This window comes from Indicator indicator, chromosome 19 (genome assembly GCF_027791375.1).
Source record: "Indicator indicator isolate 239-I01 chromosome 19, UM_Iind_1.1, whole genome shotgun sequence".
In the NCBI taxonomy this organism is placed as follows: Eukaryota; Metazoa; Chordata; class Aves; order Piciformes; family Indicatoridae; genus Indicator; species Indicator indicator.
In genome coordinates, this window is record NC_072028.1 from 13,760,894 (window position 1) to 13,786,507 (window position 25,614).

At 39.9% G+C, this 25,614-nt stretch overlaps 1 protein-coding gene across 1 annotated transcript; it reads left to right on the forward strand.

Annotated features, from left to right (window-relative positions):
• The first annotated feature begins 1,829 nt into the window (after positions 1–1,829).
• Positions 1,830–25,086, forward strand: GPT2 (glutamic--pyruvic transaminase 2). The gene is made up of 11 exons (XM_054389740.1): positions 1,830–2,171; positions 11,717–11,806; positions 13,225–13,333; positions 16,838–16,971; positions 18,977–19,220; positions 19,990–20,069; positions 20,610–20,746; positions 21,423–21,597; positions 22,197–22,352; positions 23,053–23,165; positions 24,996–25,086. The coding sequence occupies exons 1-11, from the start codon at positions 1,830–1,832 to the stop codon at positions 25,084–25,086; spliced, it is 1,671 nt and encodes a 556-aa protein (XP_054245715.1).
• The last annotated feature ends 528 nt before the right edge of the window (positions 25,087–25,614 follow it).

The window sequence follows — 25,614 nt, forward strand, 5'->3', positions numbered from 1 at the left end:
CCCATTTCTGCTATTTTGTTAAATATGAATTGACTAAAATTCTCAAGTAGCGTTTTTTTTAAAATTAGCACAGAGCAAAAGCTAAAGTACCACTCTTGAAAAAACATAAGGACTGGAATAAATTACTTATGAAACTGAACACTACGGCAAGCAGAGGCTCATTAGAAATAAGAAATAGTAAAGACAGGGAAAAGACTCAAGATACAATTGTATGGGGCACGATAAGAATCAAATGCAGCAAAAGCAGCTTGCTCTCTCCTCATCAACCAAGGCATGTAAACAAAACACAGAACAGAACCCAAGACTCAAACCGTCTAATTTAGGTGCCTAAAATAGAAATCTGGTTTACTATATTCTAAGTCAGTGGAGAAAGTGAAAGTAACAAGAAGGTTCTACAAAAAACAATTCGTAAATAATCCTGGTTTACAGCCTGGGCTCTCACTCAACGAGGTAACATTAGGTCATAGGAATATTCCTGAGTGAATAATCCCTTATTCCACTTTCACAGCACAAACAAGGAGTCTCTTCTGGGCACCCAAGACGCATAAAATAAGCTTTCTCCTCAGGGGCAGCAAAAAAGAGAGAGCATCTACCTCTCTCCCCTGCAGAATTCTGCTGTTGTTGTATTTCATGGCAGATCTCCAGTGATTTGCTATGGTAGCCGCACTGAACCCGAGAGATAAAAACATTTTCATCATCTGGAAACAATGAGGAAACTGTGAATGAATCCCGACTTGATCCCGCGGGAGGGAAGGATCAGGAGAAAATGCTCCACTGGCAGAGTGACAACGTGAGGGATGAATCTGCTGGCGCTCAGCTTCGCTGCCTGATCTCTGCCCGACTCGCCCTCCAGCAGCCCGCAACAGGTGACCTATATGCAGCCCCACCGCTCACACTGTACCTTACACTACATTTCTAACGCCGCCGCGGAGCTGGGGAATGAGCGCAGGCGGCTTCTCTGTCCAAGGGACAGAGGAGGGTTGCGGGGGAAGACTGCATTTCCCACACCGCAGAGCGGAACAGCACACCCAGACAAAAGGCAGGCGGCGGCATGCGCCGGCACGCGGCGGCACGGTGGAACCCGCCGCCGCCCGCGCAGCGGGAGCGGCACCGACATGCCGCCCGCCCATTGGGGCTGCGCCTCCGCTCCCCGCCGCCCTAGACCTGCTCCGAGGCTTGCACCGGGAATTCTTGGCTTCGCCATCCCTTTAGGAAACGCCCCTGGATTCCTCCCCGGTTCCCCGGTATCTCCAGCCCCGGGAGCGCGCCCTGCCCGCCGGCAGCGGCAGACAATGCGGGACCGGGGGCTTGGCGGACGGACGGGGAGGCCTATGGGTGTGGTAGTTCCCTGCCAATCACCTGATGCTGTGGGCAGGCGCAGCCTAGGGTTGCAGGAACTACAAAACCCGGCAGGCAGCGCGCTGAGCAGTCGGGCTGGTGCAATCCACACCTTCGCACGCTCCGGCCGGGTGAGCGGCGGCAGGGCTGCTGCGGGCGCTGCCTGGGGAAGGATGTGTTTGCCCGGGACCTTGCCAGGGCACTAGCGCGAACACTTCTGCCGGGGAGAGTGGTCTGCAACACTTCTGATGCAATGGTGGACTCTATTGCTCCTCTGATGGCATCGCAACGCTGCAAGATCGGTTGTATCCATTGCAATTAAGTTTGCGGGATCTGCACAAGAGAGGATCGAGCATGTACGTGTAACTGGGCCAGCTTCTCGGCACTTCTGATTGTATTTATCGTTTGTGTGCGTCTTACTAGCTCCCACTGTGACTATAAGCTACAGCACTAGTATCCTTAACCTTGCTTTGGGAACCACCTGGAGGAGCATGCATCGTTTTGCCTTGGTTGCCAAGCAAACTGCGGCAAGCCTAGGCTACCAGGGACCCAGGGTCTGCCAAAGCGGAAGGACAGACATGGCTTTGCGCTGCGTCGCTTCGCTGGTGGTCGGGCGGCAGCCGCGGTGTCCCCGGCTCCCGCGGCCGGCGCGGGAGGGGACGGTGCGTTGGAGCAGCGCTGCCAAGGCCTCCGCGGTGAAGATCAATGAGAAGGCGAGCAGGGAAAAGATTCTGACGCTGGAGTCCATGAACCCGTTAGTGAAGGCGCTGGAATATGCAGTGCGGGGTCCCATCGTCCTTAAAGCCGGCGAGATCGAGAAGGAGTTGCGGAAGGTGAGGCAGGAAAGGCCGTGGGTACAGGGCAGGGAGGGCTCCCCGCCGCTCCGCTCCACCCTGCTCCACGCCGTCTGCTCCTTTGGCGTGCCCGCCGCCAACGCCCGCACTGGCCCTGCCCCCAGGGCACTCCTTCGCCGCCGCCGCTCCTGATTGGGGCGTCGGGGGGGCTCGGCAGGGCCGCGGCTGGCTGTGGGGCCGACGTGGCAGGCGGTGGGGTGGCTGGCATCCCGCGGGGCGGGTCAGTGACCCTGTCGAAGCCTCGGGAAAGCAGGCGGCAGCGTCTGTCACGGTGGCACTGCGAGTGGTAGTGCAATGCCTGGTACCGAGTTAAAAACTCGCAGCCCAAGGGCAACCCTTCCCGCTGCTCTGTTGCTACCCTGCTGTCCGTACCTGGGTGCGCTTGGCCGGGACCCTGCCCTGCCCAGCTCGCCCCGGCTCCGCGGCGGGAACCCCCTCACACTCGCGCCCCTCTGCATGGGAGGCGGGAGAAGCCCCCCCTCCGGCTACTGTGTGCCACCCATTGCGTAAGGCCAATCGGTTATGTCCCGTGCAGAGGTGTTTACATTTCTTCATCCACCTTGACCGTTTGCTGCAATTCCTTGCCCTCTGTGTTATACAAGAGGGTGACTGACCAGCTTTCATCACACAGATCGGGCATTTAAGGCTGTGAGGAGGGTCTCGGATATAGTGCCTCGGCCAGGCAGGAAGGCACCTTTGGCACTGGCGGTCTCCGGACGCGAGAGATGAACCCGGTGCTTCCAGTTACTGCTCTGCGGCCCGCCCAACGCTCCCCTGCTTCTCGGTCTTCCGAAGCCGGGGAGACTAATGCTTTCTGGGGCGACCACCGATATTGTGCTTCTCTTTTTTCAGTTGCACGAGTTGAAGTGTTTGAGGACAAGCTTTCAGAGCACAAACGCTCGGAAATGCGCCCCAAAGTTTTGAGGTTTTGGGAGGATTGGGCAATAAAGCCTGATGCAAGATATTCCTAAAAGTCTGGGCCAAAATGTACTACCTAAGGCATTCAAATAAGCACTGACTGATATTTTGTTCTTGGTATTTTTTTTCCCTTATTCCTTATCTTAATATTAAGACTTACCATTGAAAAAAGTCCAACCCTTAGCAATTCAGGCATGGCTTTGTATGTACTGTTCACATCACAGCTTCTCCAGTCATTCAGAGGACTCTTTTTTGTTTTGATTAAAGCATCTGGCATACTTATTTTTCTGTAATTTCAAATACTGTTCTCTGCCTTCTCTGTCTTAGAAAGGCTTGCTTACATGTTACTTCAAGCACTGCAAGACCAATTTGATTTGCCGTAACAATGCTACCCAAAACACATAATTTTATTTCTTTGGTCTCTGTGTTACTTGGTTTTCCATGTTTTATAAGGTGAAGCATGCTTTCAGCTCACTGTCTGTTATAAACTATTTATGTTTAATTCCATAATTATTAAAAGCAGCTTCTCTTTTATAATTCTACTTAAACATAGAGAGTGGGGATGGAGATTTCATTTCAGAACATCTGTTTTGGGTTTTGTTGCCTTGAAACTTGTTTATAATGGTGTCACTAACTTTATGCAACTAGGTTCTCTAATGGCTACGTTTTCCAGAGTATAAAATTTTAGGATTCTCCCAGAGAATGTTTGTTTTCAAGCTAACATCATGGGGCAGGAGGTATTACTTGACAAAACAAACACAATATGATCTTTACTAACTCCTCCCAACTCCCCTGCTTATTTCAATTACCAGCTGAGTCACTGGCTGGGAGAATAATCTTCTGTGCACTTTTTTTAAAAAGTAAGAGCAAGTCTTTTCCAGTCACTTCATTGTTATGACTGGTTTGTGCCAGCTTGAATGGCAGTTTCCATTAAAAAGTTGGGGTTTTGGGTTTTTTTTTGTTTGTTTGTTTTTTTCCCTTTTTTGAACCAGTCTCTCATGGAATATTATCAATGGCTACCAGCATTCATAGACATGTGACTATGCTCTAAGGTGACTAAAGCAAACAGGGAAGGAGGACAGCATTACTGTAAACGCTGAGAAAATGTGTCTACAGAGGACACTAATAAAATTAAGGAAGCAGCTGAAAGACTTTCTTTTCTTCCACACTCCAAGTTACTCATTCCTTTTTGCCTTTCTGATAAAAATAATGCCACCCCTTCTATTGTTGAATTGAACTGTCTAAGCGTACAGCCTTGAGTTGTACTTACGTTCCTTATGACTGAAGTATTATAGGTTATTTAAATCTCTGGGTTTTGGTCCAAAAATTACTTACGTGATCACAGGTCAATGGCACTTGTTCACTTTTAATTAAAACTGGACAAGTATTTTTTTCATCCCCCTCAACCTTAGTTCAGAGTTACGTCAGCCACTGCCAGCAGAATTAACACTGCATGATTAAGAGGCCAAAGAAATTGTCCAAGAAAGGTGATTCTGCACAGCATTTCTAGATTTATCGTTACTATGCTTTGACAGCAAAAGGGTTGCCCTATAGCAACTCTACTACATATGATGGGGAAGGAGCTTTGTGCAGGCATCAAAGTGGGAATTCCATAGTGTGATACGGAAGCACTGCATTGACTGGTGGTAGCAAGAGCAGGCGGAAGTGAAACAATGATATATCTGCTAGTAAATCTGCCTTTGTCCTGTTCTGCTCAGATGCCCTTGGGTCATTTGTTTCTAAACTAAATGTATCTTAAACGCAGTCACTGTCTAATAAAATGAAATAGAGGCTCTCTCTCTTTAAACTTTGTTCACTTCAGTTAGACTTCATGTTTCTGTAACTCACAGAGCTTGATATGCAGGCTATAAAATAGTTACCTGAAGCTGTTTGCACAGTGTAAGCTTCAGTTTTCTCTGAGTTTTGTTCTGCTCTCTCAGATTCTGAACAGCAGATCCTCTGTTCTGTCTTGCACTTGCTTCTTTCATTTATTAACAGCAAGGGATTACAACAGAAGCTATAACTCCACAATGCACATAGAAATAAAGACTAAAATGCTACTTGAGAAGTCTCCAACTAGCAATTGAAAGGATAGTTCTTTAAAAAAGGTAAATAAAAATGAGGCATTAGTTTCAGCTAAAGTACTCAGAATTAAGACAATGTAAGTCACTTAGATGGAATACTCTGTTAAAGCAGAGTAAGATTAATTCCTCAGGGTTACAAATGGGGCATGTTGTACTTGCACTTCATAACTTCTGTTGGCATATGACCTGTATTCATAGAATCTCAGAATCACTGCAGTTGGAAAAGACCTTTACGATCATTGAGTCCAACCATTATCTAATTCTGCCAAGTGTGATGCTAAACCATGTCCCTAAGCACCACATCTCTGCGTCTTTTAAGCACCTCAAGGGATGGTGATTCAGCCACCTCCCTGGAGAGCCTGTTCTAGTGTTTAAGAATCTTTTTGGTGAAAAAATTTCTTCTAATAGCCAATCTAAACCTCTCCTGGTGCAACTTGAGACCATTTTCTCTCATCCTTTCACTTGTTACTAGAAAGAAGAGATGGACACCCACCTCACTACAACCTCCTTTCAGGTCTCCCCTCAGCCTCCTTCAGGCAAAACAATCCCAGTTCCTTCAGCCACTCCTTCTAAGATATTCTCTAGACCCTTCACCAGCCTTGTTGCCCTTCTCTGTACATGCTCCAGCACCTCAGTGTCTTTCTTCATCTATGTGGAAAATGAAGGCTTTGATCTACATTAAGTCTGGATGGAAATATTTATACAAAATTATTTACTTGAATCACTTCTCTGAATATTATTTTTATAACTTTAAAATTTCATCATGCTCCAAAAGTGAAAACATGATTTCTCTTCCCCTTTGCTAATGATAATAATCAGCTTATCCTGACCTGCCTGGGCATAAGGGTTGGACTGGATGATCTCCAGAGGTCCCTTCCAACCCCTACCATTCTGTGATTCTGTGACTTACTAAGGCAAGGCAGGGAAAAAGAACTGACCTGGTATTTCTGGAAAGCAAGCTAGAGCACAAGCATATTTTAATAAATTGTTATACTCTCAATAGAACTCAAAAAAATAAGATCTTTTTTCTATCCCCTTATTTTAGACTTGCTAACGTGACCACTGTATCAAGTATTGACTTTAATTACATTTCAGACTAGAAATTTTATCTTAAAGAAGATTTCAGTGCAAGAATAATGTAATCTCTGGACAGCACTCTCTTTACTTAATAAGCAAGCTTTAGTTTTACATAGGCAGTACATATACACATACCTGATTTTTTACTTTGCTTTCATGTTAATTTTGACTGACCTTGCTATGGAAGGTCCCTTCCTACCTGTTATCTTTAATACTCTGACATCTATCTCCACTTACATTCTCATTTTTTCCCAGTTGCTGCTTAGGTTCTATATAATGTCAAGTTAAGTTGGCCTACACATACTCACAAAGCATGTGCATATTAAACTGCATTTTAGGATCCACAAGTCAGTATTTGTAACACTGGAGACTGCTTGGTTTAGTGTGGACCACACAACGTTAGGTCCTGTTCAAAACATCCAAGTAACTGAAAGAGAACTGCAGAGCAGTATGCAGAGGTATATAGGTAGCACATAGAAAATTCTCTCAGATCACCACAGGTGGTTAACATACTGCACCACTGGGTCTGGAACGAGGTGCCTTTAATGGCAGTATACAGTCTCTACACACCAAAGCCCATTTTGTAGTCTGATTTAATTTTGCAGTAAGAGGGTTGTACACTCATCTCCTGTGCCCATTTTTTAATTTGCATAACTACTTCAAATAGGTTCCTGTTGCATGTTTATTCTTTAAGTCACTGGCTCGCTCCCTACATTTCCGTTTAGATAATAAAACTACCAAAATGCATTTTACTTACGTAGCCACTTCTGCAGGTGGCTTCTGCTAAAGTATTTTGGTTAAAATACCGTAGAGATTTTCTTTTTTTTTGGGTGCTAATTCATCAGGCTTTTAAATTGAAAAAAAACCATTCTGACTTAGAATGCAGACTTAGTTATAAATGTGAATTGATTGCGTCCCTGGAAGTTGTGGGAAGATAATACAGGGTTTAGACAATGACATGCAGAATACAATTTGACATGCCAAGAAAAAGATACAAGATTGACTGGTACACGCAGTAATGAAAGACGTTGAACTTAAATTTACCATCCTATAATTTTCTGTTTTGAATATGTGACTGTGTGCACACTAAGAAAGTATCTTCCAGGCAAGAGCATTTGACGTCATTAAGATGGAATTGTTCCTTTGTTGCCTGTACATGTTGCATCTGGAAGTGAATCTGTAGTAAACCCTATGTTTTATAATAGGGCAAACACTACATCAGATGAAGATGAAAGAAAATCAATTTTATGAGTACAGTTACTAAAATCGTGTGTTCAGAAGCACACAGTCCACATAATTGAAAACAGTAGCAAAATCTATTCCAAAATAGTCCTTTTCCTATAGGTCTTCAAGTTAAGGGGGGTCCTAATGCCTAATCTTCTTCTAATGAGCATTATTTTAATTATGTCCTTTTACAATCATATTTAAATCTAGGGTTTTATTTGTGTAGGCAAAATTTATGAATGCAAATACACTTTGAACAATATGCAAGGCACAAGTAACTTGAGGACAACTCCTGTTCTGTAATCCCCAGATCACAACTGCCAGTTAATGGTCAACTCCCCCCATTTTCTATTCTGATATTAGGGGGCACACAAGTAATCACTGCCATTTCAAGTCAAAATACAGAATTTGCCTTCTTTCCAACAACAGCTCATGTCAGCTTGAATTACACATGCATAACACAAACTCAAAGCCTTACTCTGTGGTAAGCAGGTCAGGTTTATTTTTCTGCTGTGAGCTGTTTTAATAAAAAGATTGGAATGCTAATTCAGGCCTTCAAGTCCCTATTAGCTAAGGGCCTCTGGGTAGTGCTTTCTTGGCCCTTTGAGAGAAGGAAACAGAAAAACAAAGCAAGCAAGCAACTTGGCTACTAAAGCATAGATCTCAACTATGCTGAAATGTTTGGGTTTGCTATCTGTCTTATTATACAGCTTATTGGTGCAAGTCACAGCAAACCCAGACTTGGTTTGTGCTAAGGAAATAGCACAATGTTTCACAGTCATCAAGGTAAGGCACAAAGCAATGGCTATGAAAATGGAACAATGAGGAGCAGCCAAGAGTGGACACATTCTAAAATTCAGAAATAGTTGAAATACCATGTTCTCATCTGGAACTAAAAGCACTCACATTTCCCATGATTTTTCAAATCCAAATTACACAAATCTCTCTATGGATTGAGGGTTTTCCTTTGGAATTTGCCAAAGACTTTATCAAAGACAGATTTAGGTCAGTTTGCACCCTTCTTTACTTTTTTGTGGGCACAGTGTTATTTTGCAATTTGCCAGCATTCTTAGATGGCACCACTATAAAGGGAACCTCCAGACATACTAAAACTCTACAGAGATAAACCAGACCCTGGTAGCACATTGCCTTCATGTTTCTTATTTGGGATAGTGTGTGTTCCGGCATCCTATCATTTCTTTGATCAAATAAATCTCCCAGCACATGGTGACTCTCTCCTTGAGAGGCAGCTCTTCATCTCATACTGTACTCCTAACTGCTGGACTTCTGGATTTCTTGAGGCTGTGGGGATGTCATAGGGAAGAGGAAGCTTATCCAAACCTGGTTAACTACATAAAGATTTGTATTGGCTCTGCACCAATGAGTTCTGGTTCACATATGAAAATCCCTTCTCCCAACTCTGTATGATACTTAGAACACCATTATAGTTAGAATAATCCTATCTGACCTGCTTTAGGTTTCAGAGGCTTTTCATCTTGTCTCTTAAATGACTGCATTTCCTATGGGGAGAGTGACAGAAGTAACTGCTGAAGGAGCTAATTTCAAATCTGGAAGATTCCTTTATTTCATTAGAATCCTTTCATTGCCAAGAAGACAGCAACTTTAAAAAAAACCCAACCAACAAACTAACCAAAAACACACCAAAACCAAACAAAATCACCAACTAACCAAAAAAAACCCCAACACCCTACCCCAAAACAAACAAACTCCCCCCATTTTTGTATTTTCTGCTTGACATCTGAATTTGAAAGTGCAGGATGGCTTCCTCAGATTTAAATGTGGCTACTGCACTTAGTCCCTTTGCTAACCATTTCAAAAGAATGGAAGAAGATTGGCTTTGCTCCCAAGATGAAGATGAGTCATGTTTTTTTTGGACAGTGAGGTGCCACCAAAGGCAAAAGACTGTAGCAGTGGTTGTTCCATAGTGCTGGAGATTGGTTTCCCTCCTTGATGTGGTTCAATCTGGTACTTACTGATCCTGAGTTTGTTATTAAAGCTTCTATTCTATAAGCTTCACTTTTCCAAATCTATGCCTGCTGGCAGAGGCCAGCTACAGTTCAGTCAGACTCTAGAACACACGTTGAAAGCCTGCCCATACTGAGAGAGAGAATGAAAGATAGTGTGAAAGACAGGCTGTGAGTGACAGCGTATTTAAAATATATGTGTGAGAAAAGAGTATGAGAGAGAATAAGAGAGAGACTAAGAGTATGAGACAGAGTATAAGAAGAAAGAATAAGAGAGAGTATGGGAGAGAGAAAGAAATTATGCAGAAGAGAGAAAGAGAATATGCGTGAGACAGAATATGAGAGAGAATACAAGAGAGAAGCAGAGGTGGGGAGGGGACAGCTCTCTATCACTAGAAGAAAGCAAAACAATTCCAATGTCCTAGTTTCTGCTCCCTTTGTATGTTCCTTGGCTTGCCAGGGACTTAAATTGTCTCAGCAGAGGTATGTTGCTGACATGGTCAAAGTCTGCTTATCCTTCTGCAGTGAAAGTGAGTAGGAAGGAATGGCTGACACACTGTCAGGCTGTGCTGCAATTCAGGAAGACCTGGACAGGCTGGAGAGCTGGGCAGAGGTGAACCTCCTGAAGTTCAACAAGGGCAAGTGTAGAGTCCTGCACATGGGGAGGAATAACCTTCTCTCTCTCTACAAGTACCCAAAGGAGGTTATAGTGAAGTGGGTATTGGTCATTTTTCCTAGGCAGCAAGAAATAGGATGAGAAGAAATGGCCTCGAGTTGTGCTATGGGAGGTTTAGAATGGATATTAAGCAAATTTTATTCACTAAAATACTGGTTAAGCATTGGAATAGGCTGACCAGGGAAGCAGTGGAATCACTGTCCTGGAAGTGTTCAAAAAGCATGTAGGTGTGGCACTTAGGAACATGGTTTAGTGGTGGACTTGATAGTGTTAACAGTTGGACCTGATGATCTTGGAGGTCTTTTCCAACATTAATGATTCCATGAAACTATGATTATGCAAGTGTAAGCCTCCAGTCCTTGGCATACTCAGGAATTTGTATCCCTGGTGACTCCTAATATTGTTATGTTTGTATGTCTGGGTTCTGGTCTGTCACTGAAGTCCAATACATAATCCATGGTAGAAAAGCAAATATTAGTTGAGGTTTGCCACCCACATACTATATATCCAAAGCCAGTAACTTCTTGTTAACACACAGACCAGGAAGAGGCTTTGTGAGTTCATTTCGCAGCTCGAGCAGGTTGTTACATGTAATGTTGTACAGAAAACTACTCTGTCTGATTTTGCAGTCCACGTGAAAATCCTGTCACTGTTAGAAGGCCTCCCTACTACCTCTCATACTAAAATACACGTTAGAAAAGCTGTTAATTCTTCTTATAATGTTGGCCTTTACTTTCAGTGCATCATTTTTATTTAAATCAATGGTGGGTTTTTTTTTCTACCAATCAGTTCCTTGCTTTTTCTCCTGTATTTTATTTTGCTTCTTAAAGAGTTGTGATTGCTAATCAACAGTCATTAACTGTTTTCGCACTGTTCTGATGTATTCAGTTCCTCACAGGAAAAATGTCTGCTGTCCAGATTTCACAGATTACAAAGATTTCAAATACTCATGCTGATTATATAGGACTTCTGCTGTTTATTATATAGAATCTCACCATGATATACTTTGTAAAACATCTGTATATGGAAAAGTGGGGTCATCACAGAATGAATATTTAATCTAAATAGAAAATAAATAAGTAGCAGTATCTTCAGTAGCAGTATCTTTTTACTCTAAAATATACTATACTCTAAAAGGTCCTGAGGTTTCATTTGTTGGTGGATTTCTCAAATGTCCTCAAATCTTTTTAGCTTCTTGACTGATCTATCCCTCTCTTAGGTGTATCAAAGTTGTTCTGTTACTGACCGTTCAAAATGTCACTTTTTCATCTTTACTTCATCATGTAGTTTCCAGGCAAGTCAATCTCTTACTTGCAGTTAGTAGGGAAAAAAAAAGAGGGAAAAAAAAAGAGCCAGACTATTGTTTAAAAACATGTCACAATCAGCATAATTTCTGTAAAGGATTTAAGATTTACTGGCAGTATTATATAAGAAATACATTAAGTTTTACATTAAATAGATTAGGCACTGTTTAGTTACAGCCATATGACAGATAACAAAACCAATTTCTTTATCATCTACTTCAGCCCTAACAACACATTGTGAATTATCTCTTTTTAGGGAATCAAAAAACCTTTTACTGAAGTAATTAAAGCCAACATTGGAGATGCGCATGCAATGGGACAGAGGCCAATCACCTTCCTCCGTCAGGTAAGGATATCACAAAATACTGTTCTTGTTGTTTTATTAAATTACCAAGAATATCTTAAAATCTTTCTGATGTTCTTTCGTAAAGAATTACAAATTCTGGTTTCTGAGTTTCCTATACCTCACTTGCTGAGTGTCCTCTTCCAACACAGTAGTTTTCCTTACTTTTGTATCATTCCCTATCCATACTTCCTCCTGCCACTTCTCCTGTGTTATCAGTCAGCACATTCATTAGCAAAAATACTCTTCGAAAAAGAGAGTGCTTGTCTTCAATGAATAAATAAATGCCTTTCTTATCTGACACTATGGCTTAAGATCTGCACACATGTGGGTGCAATTGTACTGTTCATCTTGCACATTTTACCTCTAGGCAAGCTAATCGATTAACTTTTAGGAAGGACTACAACAGAATCCATATTTGTTCATTAATCCTAAAATACAAGCAAGGTTGAAAACTAGTATTACACCTTTTACTGAACATCCCTTACAGACAAATGTAAAATCCTGTCTATAATAATGTAAATCCAGAGAGTTCTAGGACAAGCTGAAGCCATATCAAACTGGGGCTCAAGGTTATGAGATTATAAAATTGAGCTATAGAGCAAACTGTCAGTAAACTAGGAAGACCAGAGCTTCTTACAAATTATTCAAATCCAATGTTATTAAAGAAGACACTGGGTAAATGGGAAATCCTTTCTCCCTGTGACTGTCTGTGCACATGGATTAATTCTTTACTCATTATCCCACAAGATGACCATTCATATTACACCATGTAAGCATAAGAATGGACTGGGAGAAATTAAGCCAATCTCAAGCAAGCCCTCTAGATTCTTTGTGTCTTACATTCCTTCACAGATTTAATTCTACTAGGTCATGTTTCTACTTTTACTATGTTCTATATTACCACTTCTTTTTAAATTAAATATTCCCCACAAATTGAAGTTAATAATAACTATAAGTTATTCTGGGGAAGAATTATTAGAACATGGAACTGGGAGTTCAGAGTATGGGCATATTTCTCCATTCTACTCCACATTTAAACTCATGATTTCTGGTCAATAAAGTAGGCTAGTAATACACAAAGAGTGAAGGATAGAGCTGTTTAGAGATAACATATGAATAATGGACTGTGTTTTACATTGTGCTTGCATTGTGCATCACTCCCTTGGACTCTAATTTTCGCTGTCTGTAATACAAATAGTTAATAATTCTGTAACTGTTTTTATCAGTGGAACCTGGAACCCAGTAAGAGTTCACTTTTATAAGCAATATCCTTTGAAAAACAACTCCAAACTTTTCATCATAACCTTTGCTATATATTAGGTAGTGTTTGTGATCTTCATTTCAAATGGAAGTTAACAGTAATATTACCAACTTAAAATATTGAGAAGTGGCCAATGTACATTTTCTTGGCATTCTAGGTAGTGGCACTGTGTACATACCCAAACCTGTTGGACAGCCCAAGTTTTCCAGAAGATGCCAAAAAGCGAGCCAGACGGATCTTGCAGGGCTGTGGAGGAAACAGCTTAGGTAAGCCTCTGTTTCAGTTGCTCCTGTTGGTGTTATAATCAACAATTTTAGCTTCAATATTTACAGTGCTGAAATTTCTTAATCTTGTTTTACATGATTACAAGTCAAATGGGAGATGGTCCAGGGCAAAATGATGGGGAGAGAGTTCCCAGTGTGGCTTACTGAGAAAAAATGACTAACAGTGCAAATTTTTTATGAGACTTCTTGCAGAAGAGGACAAGATGAGAATTATAGTTATGGAGCCCTCATCACAATAACATCTCGGAATAACCCACAACATAATGCTGAGCTTTTTGTATTAGAAAAGTAAGTGGCAGAGAGTACCAGTGAAGCTTTGTTACTGTTCTTATCACATGTGTTAATCCTGAGCTCTGACAACTGGGTTTCCTACTACGTGTAGATGGGGCTGTTTAGAATTTTATCATCTCTAGATGTTTCTCTGTCAAACAATGTATGTCTATCTCAGCCAAACCAGTTCATATTCTTGTATCTTAATTTTGAATTACCAGTCCAAGTTTGTCAGGATATGAACTGTGGTGTCAGAAACTCAGGTATCAAGGTGATAGTGCTGTGCAAAGGGAAAGATATGCAGCTGAAAGATAATAGACTTTTACTTAGCCAAGATAGTTTTCACTGAAGAATTCAAAGCCCAATTTCTCCAAGGTAAAATAACCCTTGAAAGAACTACAGAACTCTTTGACTCTTCATATAATATAATATACACAAAAACTTGGCACATTCAGTACAGAGGAAATGGAAGAGACAAATTCTTCATTGTCTGGCAATTGTACTGCCCATTCATACCTGGGAAATGCCACTAGAATTTCTACTATAGCGTTACAGCTGTTGGTATGTCAAAGAATCTGGCACATTTAATTACCTTCTTGCAGGTAAACTAACATTTCAGAGTACGGATTAGAGTAGTTGGCATATTTCTAAATCTTTGTGACTGTAGTGCCTATTTGCACTGGCATGTTTTGAGAGTACGTGCTGTGAAACTTAATAAACAAAAGCTAAGTATGGTAGCAGAATTTCAGCCTAACACCACAGCCTAATACAGAATGTATTTTATCTTCACCTTTTTTTTGCATTAGTTTTGTTTCTGTATGTAGAACATTAAAAATACATTTATCAAAACTGAGAAGTTCTTCTAGCTCTGTGAATTCCTTTCCTGGCTTACTTTGGAACAATGAACCCACATAGTCCTAACTGTCATGTAAGACTTACTGGCATACATTCATACATTTAAATTTTGCCTCACCCTTTCTTTGTAGCGTTTTTCAAATACAGGGACATGGTAGGAGTTCTCAGAATGCTGGGTCTTGGCCCCATGCTGACGTGAAATGAAAGGAATTCAGCCAGGTATAATATTTCAGAAATATGTTGACTCTGTACAAAATTCCCTTTTCAGCAGAAGATCACATGTTTCAGGTAATTTGCATTAGCTCAGTAGATGCTGAAGAAGTAGGACTGAAACAGTTGCAATATTCCAGTAAGATGATAATTCTAAATACACCCTTTTAATTTCAGTGGGTAGACTGAAGTTTTGTAAGTTAATGTAACCTTAAATTATTTTTTTCCTGATGTGATATGTACTAAGAAAAACTAACCACTGAAAACTATAACCACTGCAGACCTTACTGATCTGCTCTAGTAGTTTCTGGCTTCTCTCCACCCTCCCTGTCTCCAATATCACGTATCAGATAGACATATTTCTTGGCCTTGATTGCTCCTCAGTCTTTGTATAGCACTCCCTAAACACAGTCAGGGGCAAGCAGCTAAACCAAAGTTACTGCAGTCACTTTGTGGGTAGTCTTCTCATGGCTAAGAAAGAGAAATTTGCTTTCTTGGGAGAAGGCAAAGATCGAAACCTGATCCCTCCATGTAGCTTTATGTGCTGTGTTGTGTTGTAATAAAACTTTATTTTCAAAAAAACATGTCAGTCCAACCCAGAAGTGGCTTCACTATGTATGGTCAATCTACTTGAAGTTTTGTACCCACATCTCTACTGGTCTATTTAAATGTATTAATTGCAAAGTCATTATGAATGTCTTGACCTCTGCATATGAATTACAATAATCAAACTTCCAATGAATATTCATCTGGCAAAACTGTACTCATAGTATTGAGCCTTTCTACTCACAGACCATGTATGAAGGCTCAGATATATCCTCAACTTCTGTTGTGTTCAAATACCCTGGGATTTCTTTGACATCACTTACTTTGCATGTGGGATAATTGTCATATGTTTCCAGGCATTTGAGAAATTTACCCCTCTCCTCTATAAAAATAATCTAATGCAGGCACACAAAGCTTGGGTTGGGATTATTTATTTGCATCCCATAGCACAAATGGATGGGTTCTAGTCAAAGCTATCAATTGAGTATAATTAAGTGCAGAAGACCTGAAAATTGAATTCAGGTCTTCTGTATATCCTCACTGAGACATAAGGCCTAGTCCTCAGTGAAGCACAAGACAGAATGACACCTTAGGTTTGATCTTCAAATTACCAGCAGTTTCCTAATGTGGCCCAAGACCCATATATAGACCCAATATAACTTCTAGTCCTGCAAAAGTAAATGTTTAGGACATGAAGGAACTTTGTGCCCTAAATTACCATTTTGTTCTAAGTAATTGTGCAGTTCTTGCAAAGGCTCTTTGTCTTTATGAATTATGCTTTTGCAGAAGTATTATCAGGCAGACTACTAGCATAGAACTGAGTGAAGACAGTTAAGTCAGGCACAATTATTCCACTTCAGCCAACAAGACAGAAAGATTCTGCAGCTTCATGACAGTGTTCTAAATTAGATGTACACTTGTCACTTCATTGTCCATCAGTCCCAGGCTTCATAGCTTGAATCCACTCCTCACCTTGGCTTAGGCTTATTTTTACTCTTTATTTGTGGCACAAAGGCATCTAACATCTTTATTTAAGATTATTAGTTGTGTTCTATAAACTGCACAAGGCTTATAGATTGGTGTGATCCTAGATGTTTCTGCGACAAGTAACTGAAGAGCAGTTATGGGAGATGCTGTGGGAAGAAAGAGGTGCAGTTTAAGAATTTTTGTGTTTCACACTGTGAAGTAGAAATCTTACTTTTATCATGAATTTGAAGAAGTTATTTTCTTTTCTATTGCACATGCTACCTCTTTTCCTTGTTCCCATTAAATAGGTGTCAGTTGACATTCTGAACTGGTTTTCAACATAAAGAAAGCAACTGGGAGATAGTAAAATTGGGATTGCTGTCTCAATTTTCAAAATAGCCTTTAGATCCTACTTTTTAACAATCCAGTATATTATTCTTTATTTTAGTGACAATTAATTATAATTCCCTAATTCCAAGTTAATTCTTGTGTTCTCTGAACAAAGCATTTCCCCCAAAAACCCCAAAATCCACAACAAAACCCAACAAAGAAACAAAAAAACCAACAATCGCAGGGAAAACATCAGAAAATCTGACATTCATTGTACTGAATTTTCATCTCAGGCTTTACTTTTCACAGGATCTTACACTGCCAGTCAAGGTATAAATTGCATCCGTGAAGATGTTGCTTCATATATTGAAAGAAGAGATGGAGGGGTTCCTGCAGATCCAGATAACATATATCTTACCACTGGGGCAAGTGATGGTATTACCGTAAGTGTTACAATTAAACCTGTATAAACTATATATATGTATAGTATAAACTATAATTTATCAGTAACCATTGGAAATACAGTTCTCTGCTGAACATTTGATCTCACAAACTGTGAGTTTGATGTAACAGATACTGAAGTCACATTAAGAGGATATCAAATACACCCAATTACAGGGATGTAACATGCCAGCTAAAAAACAGGCACATGGGGACAAAGTCTCTTAATGTATATTTGTTAAGCCTCTTAATACTTTTTATACTACCTTTTGTAAAGGTAGTATAAGATATGTAGGTATCTAAATATAATTTTAGGAGATTCAGGCCATTCATACTAAATAATGGTGTCCTCAGTGGTTCAGATACTTCAGTACCGAAGATTGGAGTGTATGAATCCCTGGCAGAGAGAAGAGGGAATGACCTCAGAGGTGACAAGTCTGAGCAGTTCTTCCTACTAAACTCTGCTAGTGCAGATCAATGCCAGCAAAAATCCCACAGGTCTGTTTCAGTAGCCAGCTTGTTTGGGAGAAGCTTAATGTTTTGGCTTCAACCAAGGTTCAAAGACAGGAATAACTGCCTCTGCTAGATTTTTCCTTTATACAAACACATTTACAGACACCACAACAACCAGCACTTTTTTGCTTTTTATTAAGCTTATACAGCTTCTTTGTAAAAAACTTTTTTAAAATGACATCTAGTGGCAGAGTTCAGAATGATAATGTTCTGACATGAGCACTTCTCCAGATATCTTTACTGAATTGGCTTTCCAGAGTTTTTGAAGCCCAGCATTATACTGGCAGCTTGTCAGGAATAGCAGTGTAGCATATCAAAACTGCATCATGCTCATTTGGTTTCACCAGTAATGAAAAGTGAGTAGTACAATGATTTCATTATTTGGCACTTCCAAGAGTAAAATTACTATTCTTTCATAACTTGGGAGGGCAGAAGATGTTAAAAGAGTTTTTTTTTAATTTGCATTTGATCCTGATTATACATTTTGGATGGTTAGTATTTTTAAACTAGGGGTGGGTACAAAATTCTGTTGATTGTAAGTCATTAGCTTAGCAGCTGAGTTAGTATGTGATGAGAAACACAGAAAGGCAGATTTTGTTCTGAAACCAACAAGAAACTTCAAGGATAGCACCATTACATCTGAAGAGCTAATTTTGTTTTTACGCTATTAATACATGTTGATCAGGATGCCTGCTTTGATTGCAGTTGTACTTCAGAGTTCTGCACCTGTACTTGATTATAAAGACAAGAAATCTTCACTTCCTGCACCAAGTGCACTCTTTTATTTAATTCACATGGAAAAATTCTACATATAGACACATGCAAACACAGCCTATGGGCACAGGCTCTGGACTGACCTTAGCACAAATATAACATTTCTGTCTGTATCCTCTGAGCACAAACTGCATACATTAGATTTCCATCCCAAGACATGCACACTTTTGGTCTCTTCTGTTACTTGAAAATAAAACCATAATGTGAGTTTCTAGTTTTGTTTTCCGCTGGCCACATTTGCTTGTAATCTAATATAGGTCTCTCTGTTCCAAAGGAGACACAGGTTCTAAAATTTGGGTTTATTTATTGGTCATTTATGTTTAGTGAGATAAAATGAGGCAACAAGCAACAGCTTGCTGAGGCTTCTTTACTTAAAACTGGGCACAGCAGAAAAATCATAGTCTTGATACTCTTGTTTCCAGCTTTACCTCTAGCCTTGTGCTCAAAGTGTCTTTCGTCCATTTTGCAGTTGATCAGACATCGTCTTTAGAAGCCATGACATACAGAGGAATTTCATTAAGCTGAGGTAGACCATCCTGGCTCTACCAGTAACTTAACTCCAAAAAAATAAATGCCCTTTGATATATGAGAAAATTTCTGTGTGCTTCTAGATTTTTTAAGAAGGATGATCAGTAACTTATTTTAGAGTATATTATTAGTTCTGATATATGACCTTTTTCCCTTTTTTTTTTTTTTTTTCCCCTATTCCTACTTCCCCAGTCAATCTTAAAGATCTTAGTCTCAGGAGGTGGAAAGTCCAGAACAGGAGTGATGATCCCTATACCACAATATCCTTTATATTCAGCAGCCATATCTGATCTAGATGCAATCCAGGTGAACTACTATTTGGATGAAGAAAATTGCTGGGCTCTAGATGTGAATGAACTTCGCCGTTCCTTATATGAAGCTAAGTCATACTGCAATCCAAAAGTCCTCTGCATCATCAACCCTGGAAATCCCACAGGTCTATACCAAATTTGTTTAATGAATGTTTTCTATGACCGCTTTTATTTCCCTCCCTCTTTCATTCCTTTGACATTGTAGCCAAATCCTAAATACATCTCAATTATGTATTTGCATGCTGAATTCTGGAGACCAGTGCTCTAAGTAGGACAGTATGTCATACCTTTAGAAACATTTCCAGTATCACGGAACTCCAGGGATTTGGGAAGAGAGGACAGAGCAGGTTCACTTCACTGGATCCCATTTGAAGCCACTGCTTCCACTGAGGTTTCGTAGACTTGTAGAATGATTTTCAGTCACTTTGGGTCTTTATCAAAGATCTTGTCCTGCCGTGGTCTGTAGCCACTTGCCTCTGAGAGGCAATGGCTACAGGCACACTCTGAATTCAGTGGCAACCACTGTCTCCCTCAGAACAATTCAGATTTGGAGTAGTTCAGCTTGATTAGTGACAAACCAGCTCCCACTTAACCATCAAGCATTAGAGTATTTCAAATGGTCAATTATGTACAGAGTACTATTAATAAGGTATTGATTGATTACTGTAATTTACACTTTTTTTTGCTTAAGTTGAACTAAATTACCTTGAACCATAATTCCGTCCAAAATATTCCTTAATTTCACACTTAATGAACTGAATTCTAAATTTCAGTAGCACTTTTCTGAGAAAGAAGGATGTCTTACTGAAAAGCTAGTAATCTAGGTCCAGGCAAAAAAGATTTGTAAATATATGCTCCACTAACTTTTTTCTTGTTTTAAAAATAAAACTACAGGTCAAGTGCAAAGCAGAAAGTGCATTGAAGATGTGATACACTTCGCTTGGGAAAAGAAACTTTTTCTTCTGGCTGATGAGGTAATGGAATATTCTGTTCTCTCAAAAGCACAGCTGAGAGCACATGTGAGGTGTAATTCTGTTCCATGCGTGGTATTGGTGTTTTTTAAGTACAGGGAACATATTCTCTATTATCAGATGAGCAAACATGGAAGATTCTTACTATCAAAAGATTAATATGGGATGTGGCTTGATCTGGATTTGAACAAGAGGGAAAGTGTAGGGGACACAAGGAGGAACCTTGCTGGAACTGATCTAAAACCCTATGTGATACTCAGTCCACTTCAAATGAAAGAAACAAAGAAGATCAGTTTAAACATACAAGTAAAGATTAAATTATACAAAGAAGCTCACTCTCCTTCCAAAGGCTAAACTACTAAGTATGATCACGTGAGATAAAATGCATCATAACAATAACTACTACTTAACAAAGAACCTTGTGTCTTCTAATGGCTTTTGAGTATTACCACTGTTTCTTCAGTCCAGATCTGGCTCTCTGAAAGGCCATCTTTTATCCTTAGTTGGGGGAACAGAGCACATTAATGTCTTCTGACTGTTCAGGTTTACCAGGACAATGTGTACTCTGAAGGATGCCAGTTTCATTCCTTCAAAAAGATTCTGTATGAGATGGGACCCGAGTACTATAACAATGTTGAGCTGGCCTCTTTTCACTCCACCTCTAAGGGATACATGGGCGAGTAAGTCTGCTTTAGTTTTTTTGGTTTGTTTCTTCTTCCTTATTAATCTGGTGGGACAACTATTTCATGTTAGAGACCTGAAGGTAATCCACTCTCTTCTATTAATTTTAGTTAAAAGCTATTAAGAAAAGAAAAAGAAGCATTTAAAGCACAGAGTAATGGATTAGCTCAGTGGTTTTCACCACTTTTTTACTGAGTAATAAATGTATTTATTTCAGACATCTAACACCTCAGTTCCACAAAGATAAAATCTTACAGTCCTCAGACACACCTGTGATAAAGAAAAATACAGTCTCAAATATTCAAGGGAAGAGCTCAAGAATCACTGGGGTGTTTGATTGGTTTGGAGATGAAGAGATTGAAGGAAAAAGAATTTTCTGATTAAATGAATGCTGTTCCAGTCATATGCTCTTGTTCTGAAAGAGCAAATAATCCAAGTTAATTGTTAACTTGTCTAACAGAGAATCTGCATGTACATGATTTTCTCAGTATGCTTAATGACGTATCATTTAGTTCCATCTTAAAACATTATCAGTATAGCAGCTGCTTCAACAACCTGTATGCTATATATTGTAAGATCCTCCTTAATTGCCTTTCCACTTCTGCAGTTACTTTCATTGCTTTTCCTGTATTTATACACTTGTTAACTGATCTTTTCTGTTCACTTTAATCACAGATGTGGCTACAGAGGAGGCTACATGGAAGTCTTAAACTTGCACCCAGACATTAAAGGACAGCTTGTTAAGCTGCTTTCTGTTCGCCTTTGTCCTCCAGTCTCAGGACAAGCAGCATTGGATGTTGTAGTGAATCCTCCAGTACCTGGAGAAGAATCTTATGCACAGTTTATAAAGGTTCACAATAACGTGCTTGTTCTTTTGTGCATTTCCTAAATCTTGCTGATAAATTCAAGTTTTCTCTTGTGTTTATCATGACAAAATAATTACTAAATAGGATTTGCTTTTACTAAAATCTAAACAGGAATATAAGTTCAAATACAGTTAAAAAAATCTGCCTTGTTCTTAGGTGTCCAGTGCCTCTATATATTGAGCAACATAGTATTCTGTATTAAAGTATACTCATAGTTTCTCACTTGTTAAAATGAAATTCAGTCTGGCTTAAGAAATTACAGTTTTGAGTCAGATCAAAGGTTCAGTTAACATGGTCTCTGAAGACACCCAACCATGGATGCTCAGAAAGAGTGTAAGAAGGGGGCATACAGATAAAGACTTCTGCAGGTTACTGCCTACATACAATACTTCATAGTTTTATCCTGCCAATGCACTTTTCCACTGCTGTCATTAAGAGTATGACTGGAAAATCATTTGCTCTAACAGCTCAGCAAATCCCTTGAAGTCCTTAATTCAGGGAGGGCTTCTTGAAGCATCATAGTTTTTCTCTGGCACTTTTATTGCCACTTCAAATATGTCAAACTGAACTTCCTTTTTAACAGGAGAAGGAGTCTGTTTTGAACAATCTTGCCAAAAAAGCCAAAATAGCAGAAGACATGATTAACAAGGTTCCAGGATTTCACTGCAATCCACTTCAAGGAGCTATGTATGCTTTCCCACGGATCTTTATCCCTTCCAAAGCCATTGAGGAAGCAAAGGTCAGTCACTTTCACCTCAATCCATTTTAATCTTCAGACACGTCCCTGTCACTTCTAAAGATTAATTTTTTATTTCACAGATGGAATAAGCTCATGAAGTTACAAAAACAGAACTTCATTGACAATATATCTTAACTATAACATGACCTTTATTTTAAGAGGGGAAAATGAAGAAGAGCATTTCATCACAGTGGTAAAGCTTCCAGGTTGAGAATATTACCCAAAGACAGAAATAGGACTGCTTTTTTAGCTAATTATTTGATTAGGCATATAACCTGCATGTATTTAAGAACTTCTGTATCAAGGGACTTTCTAGTCACAGATAATTCAGGGGAAAAAATAGTAACTGTCAATGGAATTGGAACATACAGCTCTCAAATTAATTTCATCTTGTCAAACGGCTTAGATTTTTGTGTACAGTTTTGAGGCTTTTGACAAAAAAATTAAGAGCAAGTCAAGGAGAAAAGCAAAAACATCTGAAACTTCATTTAAAGCAAGTGGTTTGTATATGTTCTTCAGCCTTGTTCCTCCATGAAGTACTGTTACTTAATTCACAGTGTGACTTGTTCTTCATCTTCTCCAGTAAACAGAATAAGAAACTAATAATGTAAGATAAAGTTTCAGAAAGAAGAGCAGTCATGAAATTCTAAGTACTTGGAATATTTTGACTTCAATAATTCCAAAGCATCCATTCCTTTAGGCTCATAAAATGGCACCTGATATGTTCTATTGCATGAAACTTCTGGAAGAGACCGGACTATGTGTTGTACCTGGAAGTGGATTTGGCCAAAAAGAAGGAACCTACCATTTCAGGTACAGTCAAATGAACTGTAACTCTGTCTGTGTTACGGTTCTGTACCAACCCAAATCTTCTGATTAAATGTAAGGATTGTTATTGTAGATTATGTTGTCTACTTTCTCCTAGATATTTTCTGTGGACTGTAAGCTAGGTCAAAAACCTGGTCTGCTAGATGAGCTGTTTGGGTTTTTGCAGTGTTTTCACTGCTTGCTTACATAGTTTTATTTTATTTATATACACTGACATTTGAAATGTCTTCTCCACAAATAGAAACAATAATAATAGCCTATACTCTAATCATAAAGTGGGCTAAGGCATTATAAAATGCCTGCTTTCTTCTAGGGGGAGGAGTGATTAAGCAGTGTTTCCATATGGAGAAACTGTGTGAAAGATGCATTATCTTCCCTATAAGTCTACTTCTTAAGCACCCTGAATAACTCTTCACTTTACCAAAACAAGATCATAGAATCATAGAATCATAGAGTCAAGAAGGCTGGAAGAGACCTCAAAGATCATTGAGTCCAACCTGTCACCCTAAACCTCATGACTATCTAAACCATGGCACCAAGTGCCACGTCCAATCCCCTCTTGAACACCTCCAGGGATGGTGACCCCACCACCTCCCTGGGCAGCACATTCCAATGGCCAACCACTCTCTCTGTGAAGAACTTTCTCCTCACCTCCAGCCTAAACCTCCCCTGGCGCAGCTTGGGACTGTGTCCTCTTGTTCTGGTGCTGGTTGCCTGGGAGAAGAGACCAAACCCCTCCTGGCTACAACCTCCCTTCAGGTAGTTGTAGACAGCAATGAGGTCACCCCTGAGCCTTCTCTTCTCCAGGCTAAACAGTCCCAGCTCCCTCAGCCTCTCCTCACAGGGCTGTGCTCAAGGCCTCTCCCCAGCCTCGTTGCCCTTCTCTGGACATGCTCCAGCAATTCAACATCTTTCCTAAACTGAGGGGCCCAGAACTGGACACAGAACTCAAGGTGTGGCCTAACCAGTGCAGTGTACAGGGGTACAATGACCTCCCTGCTCCTGCTGGCCACACTATCCCTGATGCAGGCCAGGATGCCATTGGCTCTCTTGGCCACCTGGGCACACTGCTGACTCATGTTCAGGCAGCTGATGTTAAACTAAATCTTCTAATACCAAAACTGTGAACATAAACTCTGTTGCTTTTGCTTCCAATAAACAGAAGTTTACTCCCACTGAGCCACAGATAGCTAGAATTTATCATGGAACATAGTCTTGTTCTGTCTGCAGCAATGTAACAAAGGATACTTTTAGCCATGACGGTTCTTCAACACTGATAGCTGGATGCATGCAGCTCCAGTAAAAAAACCTAGTGTGAGTCCATTTCTGTACCAGTGTGGAAAAATATTTTGTTCTGTAGGTCTTGCATACAGACTCAACCTGATTTTCAGATGATGCAGAAGGAAAAAAAAAAAAAGGACTAAAACCTGTATTGTGGGATTCTGCAATGTTTTAATGCTTATGAATTAAGTTTTCAACTCAAAAAGAAATGTACATTTACTTGTAGCTGCCCACCTCTAAAGCTCAAAAAAATGGTATAACTTGAAGTAACTGCCCCAAAAATGAAAACTGAGTTGCTCAACAGAAAATAACAATTCTTGAAGACCTGTATATTAATCAATGGAAACAAATTGTTCTAGTTTAATAGTATAGTTCAGTTATTGTATAAATGCAGAAGAGAATCATGTCAAAAGAGCTATTAAACTTAACACATTACTAGCTGTACCCTGAGATTAATCAAGATCTGTGCAAAGGTCACAGTTTATATTGAAGATAATGCAGGTTGTTTTTCTTGCTTTAAATATTGTTTTTCAGAATGACCATTCTTCCTCCAGCAGAGAAGCTGAAGATCCTACTGGAGAAAGTGAAAGATTTCCACATAAAGTTTCTTGAAAAATATTCATGAAACTACTGTGGCATTTTCCACTCATCCCCGCCTCTTCAAGGCGAATCCAGAGAATGAACAAAGTTGTGCTCAGAATGTGCTGTTCATCTAATTTAACTAATTTCCAAATAGATAGAACCAATCTCAGATACTACTATGGCTTACTGGACTATAAAATTTAATGTCTGGTATAGAAGACATTGTTACACCAATTTTTTTTTAAGGGTAAGGGGAATGTGAGGAAAACAGAAGAAAGTAAATGATTTTGTGCCTTGATTGTAAGTTACATTTGTGAACTTTGACTCAGTAGGTTGGGGAAGGCAGTTGCTCATTGGCATTACTACTGTTGTGTGGATTTTTTTACAAAACAGAAATGCCAGGAGCAATTGTTTAGCTAGAAGTATATGTCCCATCTTAAAAAATCTACTGAGAAAAAAAATGCAAAAGCCTCCATAACAAGTCTTGTTTGATTTAATTTGTTGTTGTTAAGTATGAATTGTTCTCCAAATATGACTAAGCATGTACATGCTTATTCAAAAAAATAATCTT